Source organism: Anopheles stephensi, chromosome 3, assembly GCF_013141755.1.
Source record: "Anopheles stephensi strain Indian chromosome 3, UCI_ANSTEP_V1.0, whole genome shotgun sequence".
Taxonomy (NCBI): domain Eukaryota; kingdom Metazoa; phylum Arthropoda; class Insecta; order Diptera; family Culicidae; genus Anopheles; species Anopheles stephensi.
In genome coordinates, this window is record NC_050203.1 from 34,943,921 (window position 1) to 34,962,151 (window position 18,231).

The 18,231-nt window shown below is 47.8% G+C and overlaps 2 protein-coding genes across 2 annotated transcripts; one reads left to right on the top strand and one right to left on the bottom strand.

Moving 5' to 3' along the window:
- The first annotated feature begins 1,328 nt into the window (after positions 1–1,328).
- LOC118509752 (serine protease SP24D-like) lies at positions 1,329–2,524 on the top strand. The gene is made up of 3 exons (XM_036050883.1): positions 1,329–1,580; positions 1,664–2,030; positions 2,095–2,524. The coding sequence occupies exons 1-3, from the start codon at positions 1,363–1,365 to the stop codon at positions 2,257–2,259; spliced, it is 750 nt and encodes a 249-aa protein (XP_035906776.1). The 5' UTR covers positions 1,329–1,362; the 3' UTR covers positions 2,260–2,524.
- On the bottom strand, positions 2,328–15,664 carry LOC118509729 (retinal homeobox protein Rax). Its single transcript, XM_036050851.1, has 5 exons — positions 15,065–15,664; positions 10,361–10,514; positions 10,156–10,285; positions 3,354–3,441; positions 2,328–3,135 (listed from the first exon to the last, which is right to left on the bottom strand). Exons 1-5 carry the CDS (start codon positions 15,291–15,293, stop codon positions 2,684–2,686), a joined length of 1,053 nt encoding a protein of 350 aa, XP_035906744.1. The 5' UTR covers positions 15,294–15,664; the 3' UTR covers positions 2,328–2,683.
- Between the last annotated feature and the right edge of the window lie 2,567 nt (positions 15,665–18,231).

The following is an 18,231-nucleotide window of genomic DNA, read 5'->3' on the forward strand; positions in this document are numbered from 1 at the left end:
TTTAACATATGGTAAGGAACGATTATTGGTTTACCTTGGACGGAAGTAAGGTATTAAGAAGGATCTCCTTCTGCACCAAATGACGTTCGCTGATACAGTGTAACTCACGTCATGAAAATGGCAACCGACGACCGAATCCGTAAAGCCTTTTTAGGTCGTCCATATCGATTGAGAGAGTTTCGAGAGGTCTTGGCATGCCTTTATTGACTTCTCTTGGCTTGAATTTACTCGTAGGTGGATAGTTATTCCTGTGTACAGAGAAGCGATCCGGACAGGATTCTATAACCGCTCCTGCCCTATGAAGACTGGCGCTGCAACCGTTTCTGCCAAAGGCCTCATTTATTTGTACACCCCGATTTATGTGTTTGTTTTGCTTCAAGAAGCTTCTAGGTACCCTGTATCATCTTGTGCTTATAACCACTCTATACTGACTTTAAGGACATGATCACTCCCTATCAAACTCTTGATGTGACCAATTCAATAGTAAAATCAGTAACTTACCAATTTAAACATCATTTTAAATTCTTATTAGATTAACACTGCAAATAGAAGACAAAACAATATAAAACTTATATCAAATTTAAGGAAACAACCTGCCCGCCCGGATGCAGCAATTAATATTGCAAATTTTCACAACATTTGGACACAAAAGCGAAGGCCCTCACTCCCACACCCAAACACCACTCCAAATGAACAGTCACCTAATGTCTACCAGATGAAGAACCCTTCAACCGCGGGCTGTGCGAGTGTGCAGATTTTTATTAATTTGCTCAATACCAAACAACAATGCCCCGGTGAGGACATCGGTGCTGGCACATTAGACCGAATCAAAAGTGCCCACTCATACAGCTGTTTTCATTTGCAACCGTACAAAACAGAGCACAAAAAAACCCTCAAAAAGCCTTTCCGGGATGCAGGTTTCACCCCTTTTTTTTCTTTGGGTGTCAGATCGGATTGTTACCCCAATTTTGAATCCATCACCACCCGAAGTACAATGGCTGATTGGTTGTAAGCTCCATTTAATCAATAGATTCTGTTCGGCTTGGTGGGCATGATTATTGTTCCACCACTTCAATTAAAATTTCGTATCGACGCATTCATTCATTCCACCGAGAAAGGGATCACACAAATCCGCAGCCTTGTTGACGATTTGCGTTAACGCTTGGCTCCGTTGTCAGGTCTTCAACTAACCGGCTAATCCCTGGTGAACCCGGTCAGAAGTGGTGCGGATCAATGGTGCTTTGACTGACTGACTGATGGTAAAGACGATGACGGTTCGTCTGCATACTTGAGTGAGCTATAAAATATGTTACAGCCCCCAGACAGTCAGTCAATCGGTGCGCTACAGTCACAGGTGTCAAGATGAATGTCTCCGCCAGCTTTGTACTGTTGCTTTTGGGTGTTTGCATCGCTCACGGTTATGTGGTGAGCCGTGTTGCTGATGGAGCTGACGCCAGCCGGGGCCAGTTCCCGTACCAGGTGGCGTTGACAATGAAGCGCCAAACAGTGTGCGGTGGTGTTATGGTACACGAACGATTCTTCCTTACCGCTGCCCATTGCTTCTTCAATGGAGATACTCCGTAAGTGCTGTGAAAATGGTTCTCGACTAGTACAACCCTTATCATACAAAAACATCTCCATCTTTCCTTATCGTGCGTGCTAGATTACCTGTGGAGCAGCTGAACGTGTTCTATGGATCGGAAAAACTGTTCTCGAACGGCAGATACAATCGCGTCAAGACGGTTCACCTGCACGATCAGTACGATCTGGCCGTCGTTGAGGTGAGACGCAAGTTTGATCTTTCGCACACCTCCCGACCGGTTGCATTTGGGCAGGAAACGTTCGGTGAGAACCTGGTGGCCACCGTAACTGGATACGGACGCAGCACAGTGGAAGGTAATATGGCGTTCCAGTTGAAATACGCTCAGCTTACCTCGTTGCCGGCTGATCAGTGCCGAGAGACGTTGGGAGATGACTACCATGAAGGTGTCTTCTGTCTGGATACGAGTGCCGGAGCTGGATTCTGTATGGTATGTATGCGCACTCTAGCTCTGTTTCTTTCACCATCCACTTACTTTGAAACCTGTACAACAGGGTGATTACGGTGGTCCGGCCGTGATTGAGGATCAACTGGTCGGCGTCGGAAGCTACACCGTTGGGGGCAAGTGCGAAACGGGCCAGCCGGACGTTTTCGTCGACGTCGGCTACTTCAGCGAGTGGGTTCGGTCGGTACTCGAGGCAGAGCCAGCGGAACAGTGACTGACTGTTGTTGATGTTGATAACCGTTTATTTATGTGTTTGCTCTTATCATGGACGCAACCTAACAGTATCTTCTTGCGTTTCTGTGCGTTTAAATAATATATGTACACATCTGGTTAGCCGGAATACAGTCACGATCGCCGATTAGCCCTAATACTGTATACTACGATCGTGCTCTTCGATCTTGGGTCCTGCTCGAGCGAATATGCTATCAAACGAAACGAATACGATAAAACAAACAAAACTTGCTAACTTAAATCACGTATACGAATTGTGGTACGGCACACATGGGCCTCAGCAGCTCTGGCTCTATATACAACACCTTCCAGTGCCTGTGTAAGGAAATGTTTATTCCAACTAATGCTAGTCGCGTCCTCTTACATATTGCATCATTGCGGTCTTATCTGCCGCCCACCTGTCGCGCTTACTTCTCAACGATACACTCTTTGCTGGTATTGCTGTTGCTTCCGACGCTTATGTTGGAGTTGCTACTACTGCTGCTGCTGCTGCTGCTGCTACTGCTGAGCATGCCACTGTTCGTACTGCTGTTGCTCGTATTGTTGAGCCCGACCCCGGTCCCCGGTATTGGCACGCTGGTGGGACTCTCCTTGGGGCTGTTCTGTGGGCTGATGCGTGTGTTGATGCTGAGATTCTGCGGATAGCCACCGAACAGATTGTTAAGCCCCATGTACTGGGAGAGAATCGCGTGGAAGTTGGGGATCTTGTAGTTGGGCATCACGTTCGGGTGCAGTAGCCCGTGCGTGCCCGGAAGCAGCGAAGGATGTAGGCCAAAGTTCGGTGGCCAAAACTCGGTCGGAAGCGCTGGATGGGGTATGTTGTGCGTTAGCGGTAGTGCCAGTGGAAACTCAGGCATTCCTGTCGAAAGAAAAGCCCCCCATGGAGAGAGAGAAGGATAGATGATCGTTAATTATTGCCGTTGTTGGGATTTGCTGATGGGATGGTGTTGATCGGTCATAATCGGTATATAATTGCTTCCTAATAAAAGGTCAACAAAAATGGGAATGACCACTCCGCTGATGGTAATAGGAGCCGACCCTTGCCCGGCCTGTTTGCTACAAACTGTTTATAATTACCTTGTTCGTGATGGAGGAAGGCAGATGTGTCCCGTCCCATGGCTTTCTCTCGTTTGCGCCACTTTGCACGACGATTCTGGAACCAAACCTGCGAATTGAAGGTGAAAAACAGACGGAACGAAACCATAAGACAATGCCAGTACAGATAACCGGAGTTTCGGACATTTGGTCCGCGCAACGCTAATGACCGGTTTCGGCGTGAGGGTGTCAACGCGTTTGACACCGTCACAGAGTCATTAAGTTGGGGACAGCGGCAGTAACCTCTCGGACAACTTTATTATCTTTCGGATCTCGTTGGGATCATGGAACCGGTGGTCACGTAACTGGTGGCGCCTACAACCACCAGTCGACAGCGGCTAATTGGTCCGCGCTGTGCTACACTGAAATTGATCCAATTGATGGTGGCCGATTGCGGCACAATAGCTCCGGAACTGGTACAGATCGTTGAGAGCAAGCAGACGGTGACTAATTGACAATATAAGCAATTATTTCCATCAATTAGCATCACCAACGGGCTGGCAGGATGTGGCCCGGCCATGTTCCATACCATCCACCAGGACGTCCGGAAACCGGATATGAGTGAACGGGAGGGCAACCGACGACGACGACGAGGACGACGCACCGGAAATGATGCGACAGTCGTCCTTTACGCAGCGTTGGTTCATTATTAAAACGGCACAAACGGGACACGCAAATCCTGCCTGCCTGTACAGAGGCGAGCCGTCGATCGCTCAATGGAAACTACTTCGCCTCATCTTCCGGCCGACAACAGGCACAACGACATGTTTATGCGGAAAGGGATACGAAAAGGATGCTAGCAGTCCAAACTAAGCACTAAGCAAAGTTGGACGAGTGCGTGGCCAAATCACACAATGGTAAGAATTGTGCCAGGAGAGGGTTGCGATACTACTCCCCAACCCGGATGCAGTTAAAATTGGAACAATTTTAAGCGTTTCTGCAGCCGGAAGATGGAATCAATCAAATTCTTCCAACCATTCAGCTCATCCGAAATTGATTGGGATCCTTAACTGCTTCGCAGACCCACAAGAGCACAAGACATCTCACCTTCTTCCGGATGAGACGTTAGCCCTCTTAGCCCCGGCAAAGATGTTAACACGAGTAGTACAAACCAAATCGAGCAGGATGAACCGATTTTAGAGCGCTGATGCTCGCTTCTAACCAACCCTACCCAACCGATAGAACGGGGATTTCCGATTGGCCAGCATTGTGTGGACGCACCATTGTAAAGTGTTGAGACGACTAGGGCTTCTGGCTAGCTTGCCCGCCAGGAATCCAGGACTTCTTTCCGAGTCGAAAGGTACACAATTGAATCAATTTGTGCTGTGGTTCTTCGTTTATGCAAACGGCTTGGTTCTCTCACGCCACAACGAGGACGATCGAACCGATGTAACACGTGTTCCAGGCCCGGGTTAATTGGCCGCACAATAGTCCGATTAATGAATGTAATATCGCATCACAAAAAGGGGGCACCGAGCTGGACGAGGAGTGAAATTATATGCTTTGAAGCGATTATTGAATAGCGTTTTGCTTAATTGAATTATTTCAAGTCGCGCGTCGTTCGCGCTTCACCAATCACAATTAGGACGGGCGTTATGGAGAGCTTTTGAGGCATTAGCTGCATGATACTACTACTACGAGCACAGAACCTGAAACATATCGAAGGTGAACTAATAGCTCATCGCTCATCCCTCATCCCAACAGCAGCGGTAATGCGATACCGACCCCGAAATATGCAAATGTCTGTCCATTAAAACGATATTGTCGCCTGTCGTCGGACGGGCCAAGTGCGCCGACAATTAATTATGCATTCCTTCGGCCAATAGTCCTATCGCCGAGCGGTGCTTATCGATCTTCCGATGTGTGTATGTCTGTCTGCCAGCGCCGCACCGATAATACGATTAGCTATTTGGCTGTCTCACAGAGCTCACCCGAGGTGGCACAGCAAAGAAAACCGGTAGCCGTAGCCGTCGTATTTAGCCAACGGCTAAATGTGCACTTAACGTTTGAACGTCTCGCTCGGTGGGTGAGAAAATCTCCACCAAGACCCATCCCCCCCCCCCCTGCCTTTCCCCCAGCGGGAACGTAACCACCGGTAGGAAAATTAATTAAAACGAACTTTAGCGCTAATTCTACCGCTCGGCGATCGAGGTCGTCCGAAGGTCTGGGTGGCGGCGACATATTTATTCACTTATAGCCTCCGCCCCAAACCACCAAATTGCCACCCAGCAGAAAGAAGAGCAGCTCCCGAACTAACCATCCAGAATATAAAAACGGCAAAAAGCGACCCAGAAGCTAGTGGTAGGTCCCTCCATCGAGGGACGCTCCCGTGACGCAACAAAGGCTGACGGGACTCGCCGGGTTGTTCTGCTTCGCTGATTGGATATCGATTAAGGGCTGTTTGATATGGCCCGAGATGATAGGAAAACAAACAGAACGAATGCCCTTTTAATATGAAACCTTTCAGTGGAAGCGTCCATCCGGAAGAGCCCAACCTTACCAAACTTTTGCCTCGATAACGTGAAAAAGGGATGTGGGCCCACCGTGTCCCGGGGGTGGATGATGCGTGATGTGTGTACTAAGTTGATATTATTACATTAAAAGCAGATTATTGGTCCCCGTCTGAATTGCTTCGTGCTGCGAAGGTCTCTTAACCTTCTGCTCGAACCGCTGGAGGTCATTCCAGATTTCGTTCGCGTCCTGGAGTGGAGAGGATTTCCTGCTTCTTCTCTCTTTATTTCAGGCGTTATCTAGCAACAAAACTTAATCCTTGCCTCACTCAGAGATCAATCATCAAATTACGTATGAATAATCGGTCCATTATGGAGTAAGTCTTCACAGTCGCACAGTAGAGTTACCACTTCAGGCGCGATGCCAAAAATACTCAAACTCTCAAAAACGCTCGCGCACATCGGCACCCCGAACCGAATGGCAACGATAAACAATTGCCAAGTACCCTCTTCAAACACCCTCTTTTGTTGAACAATATCAAGGCAAAAAAAATGTTGAAAATCCACCTTCCGCGCAATTTGCCACGGGACACAATTTGCGCCATACCGTGTAGTGGCGCACTCACTGCACCATGCCCCGGTGTGTGTGCTATTATGACCGTCCTGCTCATTGTCTGAAACCTCCTCCCGCATGCAGTCAAGAACGAAAAATTTCATCTTAATTCACCTTAAAATAGGATTGAGGATTAAATTAATTTTCCTGATTGAATTGTTAACCCCTTTTCGAAGGTTAGTTTTCTTTTGGCCCAGTGCAACACAAAACACACTAGTCGCGTAAATAAGGCGATCACTGTACATGGGAAGGAAGCGTAACCACTTCAAAGTAGTTGCCACGGTTTCCAGAACCTATGCTGTGAACGTTAGCTAGTGGGACAAGATCTTGTGCGATATGACGATGAGAGGATGCACAAGGATAAACAACAGTTTAAAAAAACGAACGCGGTCCCCGGTCGACCATGTCATCCCGGGGCTTCGTGATGGGTGTAAACAAGTGTTATTCTATCTCGACAGTGACATACACTCCATGTTGCTATTAAAGGGTCAATTTGCTCACGACAACGACGCGTCGCTGTAAGCTTCCCACAAAACAAGCTGCCAGCAACTGCCTTGTGAACTACAAAAATACACACAACAACACCAAAAAAAAAAAAATCTTTCAAATTGAAAGTGAAACTCAATTTGACTAAGCCCTTCCTAACGCCCTGTGTCGGGGGAAAAAACGGACCCGTGACTGGGCTTCACTATCCGATAGGGTGGGTAGCCTGTGCGTTTCAGTGCGTGCCCCTTTGGCCTCGACATCGGGCCAAACAAACCGATCGGCCCAGGATTTAAGCTCATTAAATCCGATGTAATTGACATCGTTTGATTTTTTGAGTTTTCCACCACCCTACATCATCGCCATCGTTAACCGGATGACAAAACGCCCCTGCCAACGGGAATCGGTTCCAAAATCTGTTACCGCACCAGAACCCAGACTGCAATTGCAAAAGTGCCCACACGACACGGTCGGATGTTGTTACATTTCAATTAAACGTATTTTATCGTACGCTCACAGCGCACGTGCGCAGCAGATAGGACCGGGAGAAGTGCGATTATCTATTGTTGTCGTGCCGAGCGGTGATCGGCACCCCGTATTACCATCCTCCCGTTTGCCGAGGACACCGAGGAACGCGGCCGGAAAGTGAGCTAATGCATTCGGCATAATTCGCTCCATTACGCGGGCTTTTGTCGCCGAGACGGTCGTCGAGATGGCTGGCCTCAGCGCGCCTTAAACGACGGATATCCGAGATGGAAGAAAATTAGCCCAAAACGCTGTAAATAGAGGCGACGAAGAGCCTGCGCTGCCTGCCAGTGGGGTGGGCATCGAGTTATCATTCCTTGCTAGCCGACCAATCGAAAGCGGACCGTGTTGGCGAGGATGTAAAATCTAAATTTAATAGCTCATAACAGCAATTAATGCTCACCGTGGTGGCTGACTTTCTTATGGGCTGTATGGGCACCTGATTTAATTAGCGCAGCTTTGCAGCACCACGGGTAGTCGCGGGGAGCCCGTGCCGATTGTGGATGATTTAATTGAATGCAATTTAGCGCTGCTGCAATTAGTCCATATCGTTGTGCGATGGAAGGAACCCGTTAATGGGTTCCATTTTACCATCAGCACCATTTTACGAGCGGTGTGGCCATTGTGGCACAGTCATCGAGCGTAAGTTGAAAATTGTTGCCAATTACATAAAACCTATCACAATAACGGCGCGTTGACAGCGGTGGTTGGTGTCCGCTGCTAGTGACAGGACGAAAGAGGTTGAAATGTTTTCAAGATGAGAACATCTCCCGGACCATTTGCCATTCGCTGGATGTGGCTTGGTGCTTTATCCGATTTTTTAAACGCTTTAAATGTAAAATCCCATCTAAACGGTTAATGATCCCATTAATAATTTCTGGTCGCCTAATTTCGTGTGTCTGCCGTGAGCCAATCAAGCAAATACGCTTTTCAAACAAACTAAACTCACTGCTACAATTCAATTTCAAGCACTGACAGGACTCGGCGTAATACTGTTCCACATTATCGTTACATACAATCAGACCACAGGCTCTCACTCGCTCCCTCTCTCTCTCTCTCTTTCTTCTCTTCCCAAGATGGCATGGATAATGAAATTTATGTGCGGTTGACTGGCGGACAAAAACATCCTCGTATCCGGGCTACCGGGGTTCGGTGGCAGTCGCTTCTTTGTGCACACAGCAACGGCCCTGCCACGAACGACTGCTGCCGGCTGTGCTGCAGGAAGCAATCGGAATACCGTGTAGAATAGTTTCCACTAATTAGCGAACAAATTTATGCTAATCGCAGTCACACACACACACACACAGCCAAACTCGCTCAAATAGAGGGCCCTAGACCCTAATAAATCATGTTCTCACATTACACATTTCCACCGAGGGAACCCGACAGCCCTTGGGAGTAACGTCAAATGTCAAACAGGAGTGTTTTCCACACCACACTATCGCCTCGACAGTCGCGGTACGAGCGGGAATGGTGATGTGAAAAATGTTTATTATAAGTTTATTAAAAGCGATTAATACCGATCGTCACAATGGGCTTTACCGGTCAGTGTGTTGCGCCGTTCGCTCATTATCCCGTGTGGAAGCGAAACGTTCCATGCGAATACTGCACCAGGGGTTGACAAATCCATAAAGCCATCGAGCCGGTGTGACGGGCTGAAGCGTTCCGGAAATCGGGAGGGGTGGGAAAAGGAAGACGGTTTCAATTACACACACACACACACACACACACACACACGGCCAGGGCGCAGGATTCCCGCAGGATTTTTCCTTTTTCGCCCAGGCGGAGGGATTAACCGCCGAAATGAAACTGAGACCTCAAACCATGTTCCCTTCGCGCTCGCTGAGCACCGCTGAGGGATCGCTGGGCGTTAGTAGCATTCGGATTGAGATTTGCGCAATTCCGAACGATCCACACGACCGATTTCGCGTTACGCCACACTGCAAAGGGCAAACATTGGACGGTGCGTAAGGAACTCGCGCACAGTGACACCGAAACGGATCTCCAGGGCCAACTGAGTTTCACCGGGGGATTTTGTTTTTGGTGCTTAGTTAAAGGACGAAAAACTGGTACAAAAAGAGCACAGCAATTTGTTTGCCAAAGCGAAGCAATAAAGTGTGTGTGCGTGTGACCTGTTCCGTCTGTTTTTTATGCTTCTTCTTCATTACTTGAATTGTTCAACTCCGCAACCAAAGCGCGGCGATTGTAATTTGAGGTTTCCAGCACAATTATCATATTACAAAACTGGATCGGCGTAATCCCAACACCGCCACTCACCGTAATTGTATGTATGTGTATGTTTTATTTTGCCAAATTGGGGGAAAATCCCTCGGCTGTGCATTAAAAAGCTCTCTAGCACCGGCCACATTCCAACACCATTTACATAAATCTCGGTGCACTTCGGTGGTAGCAGCAGTAGTAGCAGCAGAATGGGATGTGTTAGACCAATTAGTGCCTAATAATGTCTGACGAGTGGCGGTTTTGCACACACACACTCACATGGCTGCAGGGAACATGGGACAGCACATTAAACACACTGCGTAATGAGATTTACACTTTTGGGCTACAGGTTGGGAAAACCCGCGCCCAAACCGCATTGCACTTTGGACGACCCGCCGTGATGGATTATTCAACCACCAGCGCGTGGTTTCAAACTCTTCAAACAACCGGTACCGATTAGGTGGGTGGCTAAGTGGGTGACATTTGGACCTACCTGTACGCGAGCTTCACTGAGGTCTAACCGCATCGCCAGCTCTTCGCGGGTGAACACATCCGGATACTGCGTCTTCTCGAACGCCCGTTCCAGCTGATGTAGCTGGTAGGTGGTAAACGTTGTCCGAGATCTAGCGAGATGTAGGGGATGCCGCAAGGACTCCGTTAATCTGGGTGTTCTTTTAAAAACTTTTCAAATGTCTTACCTTCGAATTTTTCTCGGCCGGCCCATATCGTTCGGATCGTTATCCATCGGATCGATGTCACCCATGATCGGCAGCTCATCGTCGTTGTCCACATCGACGCCATTATCGTGCACCTCCACCGGGGATCCTTCGCGCTTGAGCGAATTTTCCTGATCTGAAACGAAACCGACCGAAATTAGACCACACAGCACACCCAATTTTCAATCTCGATTGTCTCGATCTGGTTGAAAAGCAAAAATGCAATTTCCTATCATTTATTTTGCTGGCCCGAAAGGCTAACAACCTCGTCCCGTTCCGTGCAGAGAACCAGCTCCAGTTTAGCTCGCGGTCAAATACAAAAATAATAAAACATTTTCAAATGAGTTTCCACCCACAGTGTCGGCGTCTCCATCAAGGCATTGGACCATCGTGCAAAAGCAGGCCCCTTTTGGACACGCGGGAGGCACCCTCTGCAAATGGTTCAAACGAAACAACGAAAAAAAAGGCAAAGCAGCGCACCATCGGACGACATCCTGCATCGAAAGGATCTGTCCGTACGTGTTCCCGTGCGTTCCTGGTCCGAATGAATGCACCAATTAAATAATCATCATCCTTTTCCAAGGCAGGCCAAAGTCGAAGTTGAAAATCAACACAAAAAAGCATATAGGAGACCATCATCATCATCATCATCCGTTTGCTGGGACGAATTGTTGGCCCCACACGGAACGAACGATTCCGGAGCATCCTTAATCCTTTTCGAATGTGCTTTCCTGTCGTATTGGGGATTTCTGGCCGCTTTTTTCTCGCTCTCTCTCTCTCTCCCTCCTTCTTTTGTTTGTTTTTGCATCTCGTTTGGGGGTAAATTCTTTCCCAAAAAATGGCTAGGATTCGTTTTTCGATTCTCAATTTTAATTTTTTCTATCCTTTTTTTCTGGCCGAAACCAACCCCGCCACCAATTGGCCAATCAAATGAACGGGCGGAAGACTGCGTGCGTTTGTGCGTGAGACGAGGTACGGTATCGTGTTGTGCATTTTTCCGTTTTCGTGGAGTGCGATTTATTATTTCCTCGAGCGATGGTTCTACGGGACACACCATCCCCAACGTGGCGTCCGTGCGTTGGCTTTATATTTGCTTTTTTGTTTCCCCTCTGCTGCAGTAAGGCACTATTTTTAGTGATGCCACAATTGGAACAAGCGCTTTTTATGCTGAGCACAAAAATACGTCACTGATCCAGCATGGCAACGGGCTGGAATGGACGTTCGCCCATAAAGCATTAAAAGCTCAGCTTTTGATGCCGGCATTTTTGATTGAGCTATTGCTGTCCAATTTTATTTGTATCAATTCACCTGCAATTTGCATACAGACTTTAACGGGTGGGGAGATTTTTATTGGGAAAAAGGGCTTCAAGAGGAAAAAAAATATCTCAACTGGTCTAAGGGCTAATGTCCTGGCAAAGGCTCAGGTGCATCCCGATGGTCCCTATCTCGTCTTCAGCTCTTCTTTTTTACTCTCGTCTCCAAGCCGTGCAAATTAAATAGTTGAGAGCGCATTATATCATACTCACCTCCCTTGCGAGTCTGTAAACAACAGCATTATTCTCAGCAACTCAACGAGTACGGCCAAAGGACCAAACAAAAAACGCAGTACGACGAACTCAAAAGCCAAACAGACCGATACATACGGCAAATAATAATACTGCAACCGACCCTACGGGACGGCCGAACGAAACCGAAAGGGGGTTCCCAGTTTTTATTAACAATAAACCGCTTAACAACTCGTGCAAACATTGTCAACGAGGCTGTGACGACTACGGATTGAGCGATCGCACCCATCCAAACAACGAATTGAACGAACCCCCTCAGCACGCTCAACATTATCCTTCAAACAAACCAGCGACAACACATTATCGTCATCATCATCATGCTCATCGACGACATAATTTGCGTCCGCTGAGTTCCGGACGAACGGAGGCAGCGGCGGCGACGGTGTGCGCGTTTGTCACCCGCTGCGTTGTGTGGCCCTAATTGTGAGTATATTAAAATTCACCACCTTCACGGGGACCCTTTTTCATGCTTCACTGTTGTGGAGGAGTGTGACAGCACACACCGTGGGAGGTAATGCAACGCACATTAACGGCGATGAAGCCTGAGCATTAACCGGTGACCGATCGGAAACATCTACATGCACCGAAATCGAATTTATAACGAAAAGTTTTTACACACGCGCTATAATTCAATCAGGAGCAAGCAGCTTTTTATGTATTCCGGGGCGAAAATAAATAAAAAACAGGCCGGTATGAGTCGCAATTTCCGATCTGGTGCCAAGCAACAGTGCCGCAGCAGTTTCTTGTGATCAACTCACAAACTGATCGGTTTGTCGCTCCGGATATAAATATGTCTCGCTTGATGGTGGGTTTTCATCGCTCCCCAAGGCAACAAGTTAAGCGGCAGGACGCTTTTCCGGACGCTTTTCCGGGTGTACAGTACACAGATGACAGTCAATCCTTGCCAGTGCGAAGGATCAAACGAAACTCACACGTGTACACGCACTCACCTCATTCATGGAACGGGTCCGTTACGGAAAAATTTGTCAGCAATCAATAAACACAGATTCTACCATTCTTCCCACCAACCAGCACAGAATTTTCTATTTTCGTTGCAAGCAGCAGTCATTCTGCTGTGTTCCCATTAAAAAAACAAGTCGTCTTTTCAATGAATCTCCCGTGGAGCGATGTGACGAATAAATCTCGTCACCGCAGACCAATTAAAGGCGTTCTTGCGTGCGTGTGGGTTTGTATCGTTTACGTGTTCCAATTATGGCAGATTGTTGAAGGACATGAATTGGGGGGAGAGCGAGGGAAAAATCCTTTTTGATGGTATAAAACGCTTGGAAACGATAGGAAACAAATTCCCAGCCGTCTGTTGTCTGTTGAGAACAGTGCGTCACGCGTCACAAGATCACTGCCGAAAGGTTAAAGGTGTCTCACCGAACGACCGTGGTGCCGTTGTTAACACCTTCAACATGGCCGCCAGCAGGAACGGAGCCAACGTTTATGGTTTGTTTGGAGTAGTAATAACGCCAAAAATGGGACCAACGAGAGTAAGGAGTCGAAAAAGAGGAAGGGTCCCTGAAGCCACCCGGTACACGATAATATCCATTGCGGATGGAGTTTCCAGCACAAAAAGGGAAGGGTAAACCACAAAATCCTAATTAATCTACGCACCATTTCCCACCGAGTATTACTCCCAAAACACAGGTACAGCTAACCCCTTTGGTGAGAGTTTTTGGGGTGCCGGACAAGGAATTACCGACCCGTTCTGGAGCCATCCTTCCGAGGCCAGGACCAACAGGACCGGACCAGATGGGATGGAATGGAATATATACGGCCCGCAATAATAACAACAGTGCTCCGTAAGCTCCGTACCAAACATGTCTTCTTGGAGATGATCCCTACGATCCCAGATTCGCGCAGGTACGTGATTAGACAAATTGTTTTATGACCCTCTTCACGAGTTCCCGAGTGAGTGGTCAACACTTCAGTGGACGGCTGTTGTTAGGTAATCTGTTAGGATCGGATGCTGACATTATTATTGTGGGACACAGACAGGCTTCAAAATGCTGTAGAACGCCAACCGGACGGGGAACATGTTTATGACACTGGACAAGAACCAGCTTCGTATTTTCTTGGTGGAATGGTTCCACAAACAAGAAGCGCAGTATTTTGTTTCCGGTTCGCAAGTAATGGAAGTCTCCAGACATTTCAGACAGAAATGAAGCGCTAATGTTTTCTCAAATAAATTACTTCCCGTTTATTTTCTACCTCGACGGGGGCTGAGCAATGTTACAAAGATATAGAATTATAGCACCTCAATTCATAAAGCCTGGATTGATTTGTTGTATTTATATCCAAACAACGACGCTCCCGCCAATGGGAAGACCATTGAAGCGTAAATGGCTCAAACAATCATTTGATTATTGCGTAGAATATCCTTCCAGGGTCTATCAATAGACAGCTGGCTGAGCTGGTGCCCCAACAGTTACATGTTATTTATCATCTGTCCGTACCATCCCGATCCCGCGCCCACCTTTCACTCGAACTAGAATCGCTAATGATGTTCAATAAAGCAACCCAAAACAACACCCGAAAAAGGGGTCGTCGGTAGGGGATCTCCCCTGTACCTACACAGGTGGTAGACGGTTTGACCCCCTCGTGTTCCTTTCTGCGGTGCGAACGACCGATTCATGTGAATGCCTCATTTGCGTTCGCTCGACCCATAAGGCCTAAAAAACTGAAGCTTCTGAGCAAACGAAGCAAACAGTTTACACCATTTCCTGCACTTCCGACTGACATCCCGTCGAAGCGGTGCTCGTTCCCTAATTCCTGTGTGTGCCTGTGTCACTCGGTGGGCACACAGGGCTGTTAATATTCGTTCAACCTCAAAACCCACCCTCCAACAACGAGCCTCAGCCAACTGATCGTTGGTTCTGGCATTAATTGATTTATTAGATTATCGATACTCAATTACCCCGGACCAAATGTTCCGATTCCCACCGTTTACAACAAAAAATCCTGTGCATGGAAGGTGTTTGAGGGTTGCTAACGCTCAACTCACTCCGTCCACGTACAGTGATCGCTAGAACGCACGCGATAAAGCCCGTGGGGACGGCCCTTTCTCATGGGGCACCCGCGATAAGGGGCAAGCGGTGCCCTAAGAACTACCTACCGAGGTTATTATTATTGTTGTTGTTAATCGTAAGACTGTTGTTGTTGTTGTTGTTGGCGGTGGTGGTGGTGGTGATGTTGCTGCTCCCGTTAGTCCTTCGCGTATGGTGATGATTGCCCAGTATCTGATCGATACTGTAGACGGCTCGCGGCTTCGAAATCGTGCTGCTCTGTGGCGGCGCGCGGATGACGCGTTCGGCGTGCACGGCTCCTGACATCATCTTCAACATTTGATTCCACAGAGTTGAGGAATGGGGCTTTTTTTCACACTTCTAGCTTAGCACTTTCCCGTAAGAAGATCTTGGACGAGTTTTCCTGTTCACCGTGTGCAGTTCTCTCTCTTTTGGAGCACTTTTTAATAGCTGGCTCGCACGCTCACTCGATCACTTCACACAATCACAACACTGCTTAAAATTCTATCCACACAAATTAGCTTTCAAATGTCGGTTCAATTATCCCAATGTCACAAAATCACATCCAGTCACGCCACTCGTAGCCACACGATCACTAAACGCAACTATTCGCACTGCCAACCAAATCCAACCCTGAGTCCCCGAAGTGATCTACTCGAACGTCTGCCTAGAAGTGACCGTGCTAACCGTACAAACCGTCGAATAAATATTAAAAACATTCAAAACAGAGTTTTCCTCCCTTTCGAGCAGTTGCACCAACACACCGTTGCACTTTGGAAACCTGTGCCTACTGTGCAGGCTAGGTAACCCTCCTTGGAAGACCCACCAACACACACACACACGAGCGAAATCGTGCCAGTGCGCATGTTGAATAGAGTGGAAAATCGAAATAGGAAACGAGCGAGAGAACGAGATTATTACGAAGCCGTTCAAAAATAGGGGTAGTATTGCTCGCGACATCCCTGTTCAGCAACGGAGACTAGGGGTGCCACTGTAACTGGTGACGTCCCGCTCGGACCACCGGCAGGTAGCTGAGGAAACAGTTGCAACCAGCCCCGGGGTTGCTCACCGCAGCCGTACCGTTCATTCATCTTGCTTTTGGTGCCGTGCCACGAATGGGCCTCTGCCATGCCATGTGTTGACATGGTGACGCTGGAAAGAGACCGCGTCCGTGGAGGGGGTGGCTTTGGGAGCATGGCAGCCGCAACGGTCGAAGATGCGCGTGATTGGAGGAGGACACAACAACAAGTGTGTGCCAAAAGCTAATGTTGGTGCTAATAGGCCTTGCATCAGTTTGCGATTGTTACAAAGCTGGGGACATAAATAAACCCAACGTAAGGGGCCATATTTACTGCACGGATGGTGGCAAGATAATTTAATTTTCAAACAATTATTATGTTTTATTAAATTTACATCAAGTAAAATTGATATGAGGACATAGAAAAATGCTTATCATAATATACCTTACATTTAAAATATTCCTACAGGACAACCATCCTTGAAGGTCACCCAAGTCTTAATAAAAATGGAATTTATTTAGCTATATTTTAATTCTAATTTTCCGCATTTGCAGCCACCACATAATTGGTGTTTTGTTTGTTAAGTGTTAAACATTTGAGCGTAAATTAGCAGTTTAATTTAGTTTTACGACTGAGCAGCGCAACAACCATTTGCAACAGCCACCCTTATCCCGGGTAACAAAAGCTTCCTTTCCGAGCACAACCATTGAGCTGAGTGTAAACTTTCCCGCAATTAATAATGGGTCGAAACAATAGATGTGGGTAGGGTACAACCTCCCCCTTTTTAGCACTGTTTTGCAAGAGGAAGCCCGTACAAGAAGGCGACCATTTGCTGGAGCCAAGCACCTTCCTGCAACTTGTTCAAAAAAGGGGTTACGGAAGAGTCTGGTGGTCAGTCAGACAAGTTAGTGTGTACCCCGCATAGCGTATTCGTTCTTCATTCATCAAAAACTTCAGGTACGCCATTTTCCGTTCAAAACTCTACCCTCCTCCCGCCCCACGGGTTGATCCCGTAAAATCCCCCACTCAATTTTCGACCTGTTCGAACAGGCACCCGCGGTATGGTGCGCTTCGTGAGCGAGCTGAACAGCTGAACGCTTCCCATTCAGTAACATCGTGCAGGATGTCGCGACCAAGGCCGGACCAGACAGGCATACGAACGAACGGACGGACGTAACTACACGTATCCCGCGCCCTTAGGTAGTCCTTCATAAGTAGCCAGTATCCTCACCTGGCTCGCTTTCGCCAATGGTCAACCGTGGTAGAGCAAGCACCACGAGAGGAAGTAGTCAAAACAAATGGAGATTACAACTATTTAGACCAGCAGGCACCACCATGAACTTACGTGAGTATTAGATCTCCATGTGCGTGTGTGTGTACCTGTTCATTGGTGCGAAAGAGTCCCTGAAAAGTTTTATGACCGTGCTTAGCTGTGGTTTTGTTATTCCTTCCGCCGATCCTCGATGATCCTTCGATCGATGAGCATCGATCGTGCACGGCTGCTCGGGGGTACAATTTCATAGCTTTGACCACGGTCTACGGTCAACTTTCATTCATTCACAAACCAAGCCGGTCGAATTTCAGCCAGTTCGCTGGAGAGGTGCCAGTCAGTAGGTAATAATTGTGACCCTGCGTTGAGCTCCCGATGAGCTCCGATTCAGCAGAGCCACACGGTAATCCTTTGTTTTCATTGGTGCGAGAAAAAGATTTACAAGCTGGCAAATGATTGATCCATCATGACTGCCAGCAGCACGGATAAGGGGGAAACTTCCTGCTTAAGCAGCAACGATTCGGGAAAGACCGAACCGCACGGGACAACGACGGTTCAACCCATCGCTTGTCCCAGCCCGTTGTCACTAATGATAAGACTAATAATGATCTTCTCCACAAACGGGGTCACGGAATCGGATTAATTTACATTGTTTTGGCAATGCAGCGGTTAGCTTGCGGTTTTGACGACAGCGGGTAAACCGCAAAACCCCTTCTGCTTGAGCCGTCCCGTACGAGAGAGTTCTTGCAGCCATCCAAAGGGTCTTAGCAAAGTCACACAAAACAAAACCCCCTGGTTCACGACGGACACGATGGGTTTTGGAAACCCGTAAGACGTTAACTTTCTTGCCCTGAACATCCCTTGGCAGTGAGGGGTAAGATAGCGACATCGCTCGACGACATGCGCAGATCGATGCTCGGTTTTGATTGGATGGCGTGAAGAATCGCTCGGCCTCGATGGTACTTAC

Coding starts and splice junctions, on each gene's coding strand:
- LOC118509752 (XM_036050883.1), top strand. CDS start 1,363: ATGAATGTCTCCGCCAGCTTTGTACTGTTGCTTTTGGGTGTTTGCATC. Junction 1,581..1,663: donor TTCTTCAATGGAGATACTCC/GTAAGTGCTGTG, acceptor CGTGCGTGCTAG/ATTACCTGTGGAGCAGCTGA. Junction 2,031..2,094: donor CCGGAGCTGGATTCTGTATG/GTATGTATGCGC, acceptor CCTGTACAACAG/GGTGATTACGGTGGTCCGGC.
- LOC118509729 (XM_036050851.1), bottom strand. CDS start 15,293: ATGTTGAAGATGATGTCAGGAGCCGTGCACGCCGAACGCGTCATCCGC. Junction 10,286..10,360: donor CGGCCGAGAAAAATTCGAAG/GTAAGACATTTG, acceptor ACATCTCGCTAG/ATCTCGGACAACGTTTACCA. Junction 3,136..3,353: donor CTTCCTCCATCACGAACAAG/GTAATTATAAAC, acceptor TTCTTTCGACAG/GAATGCCTGAGTTTCCACTG.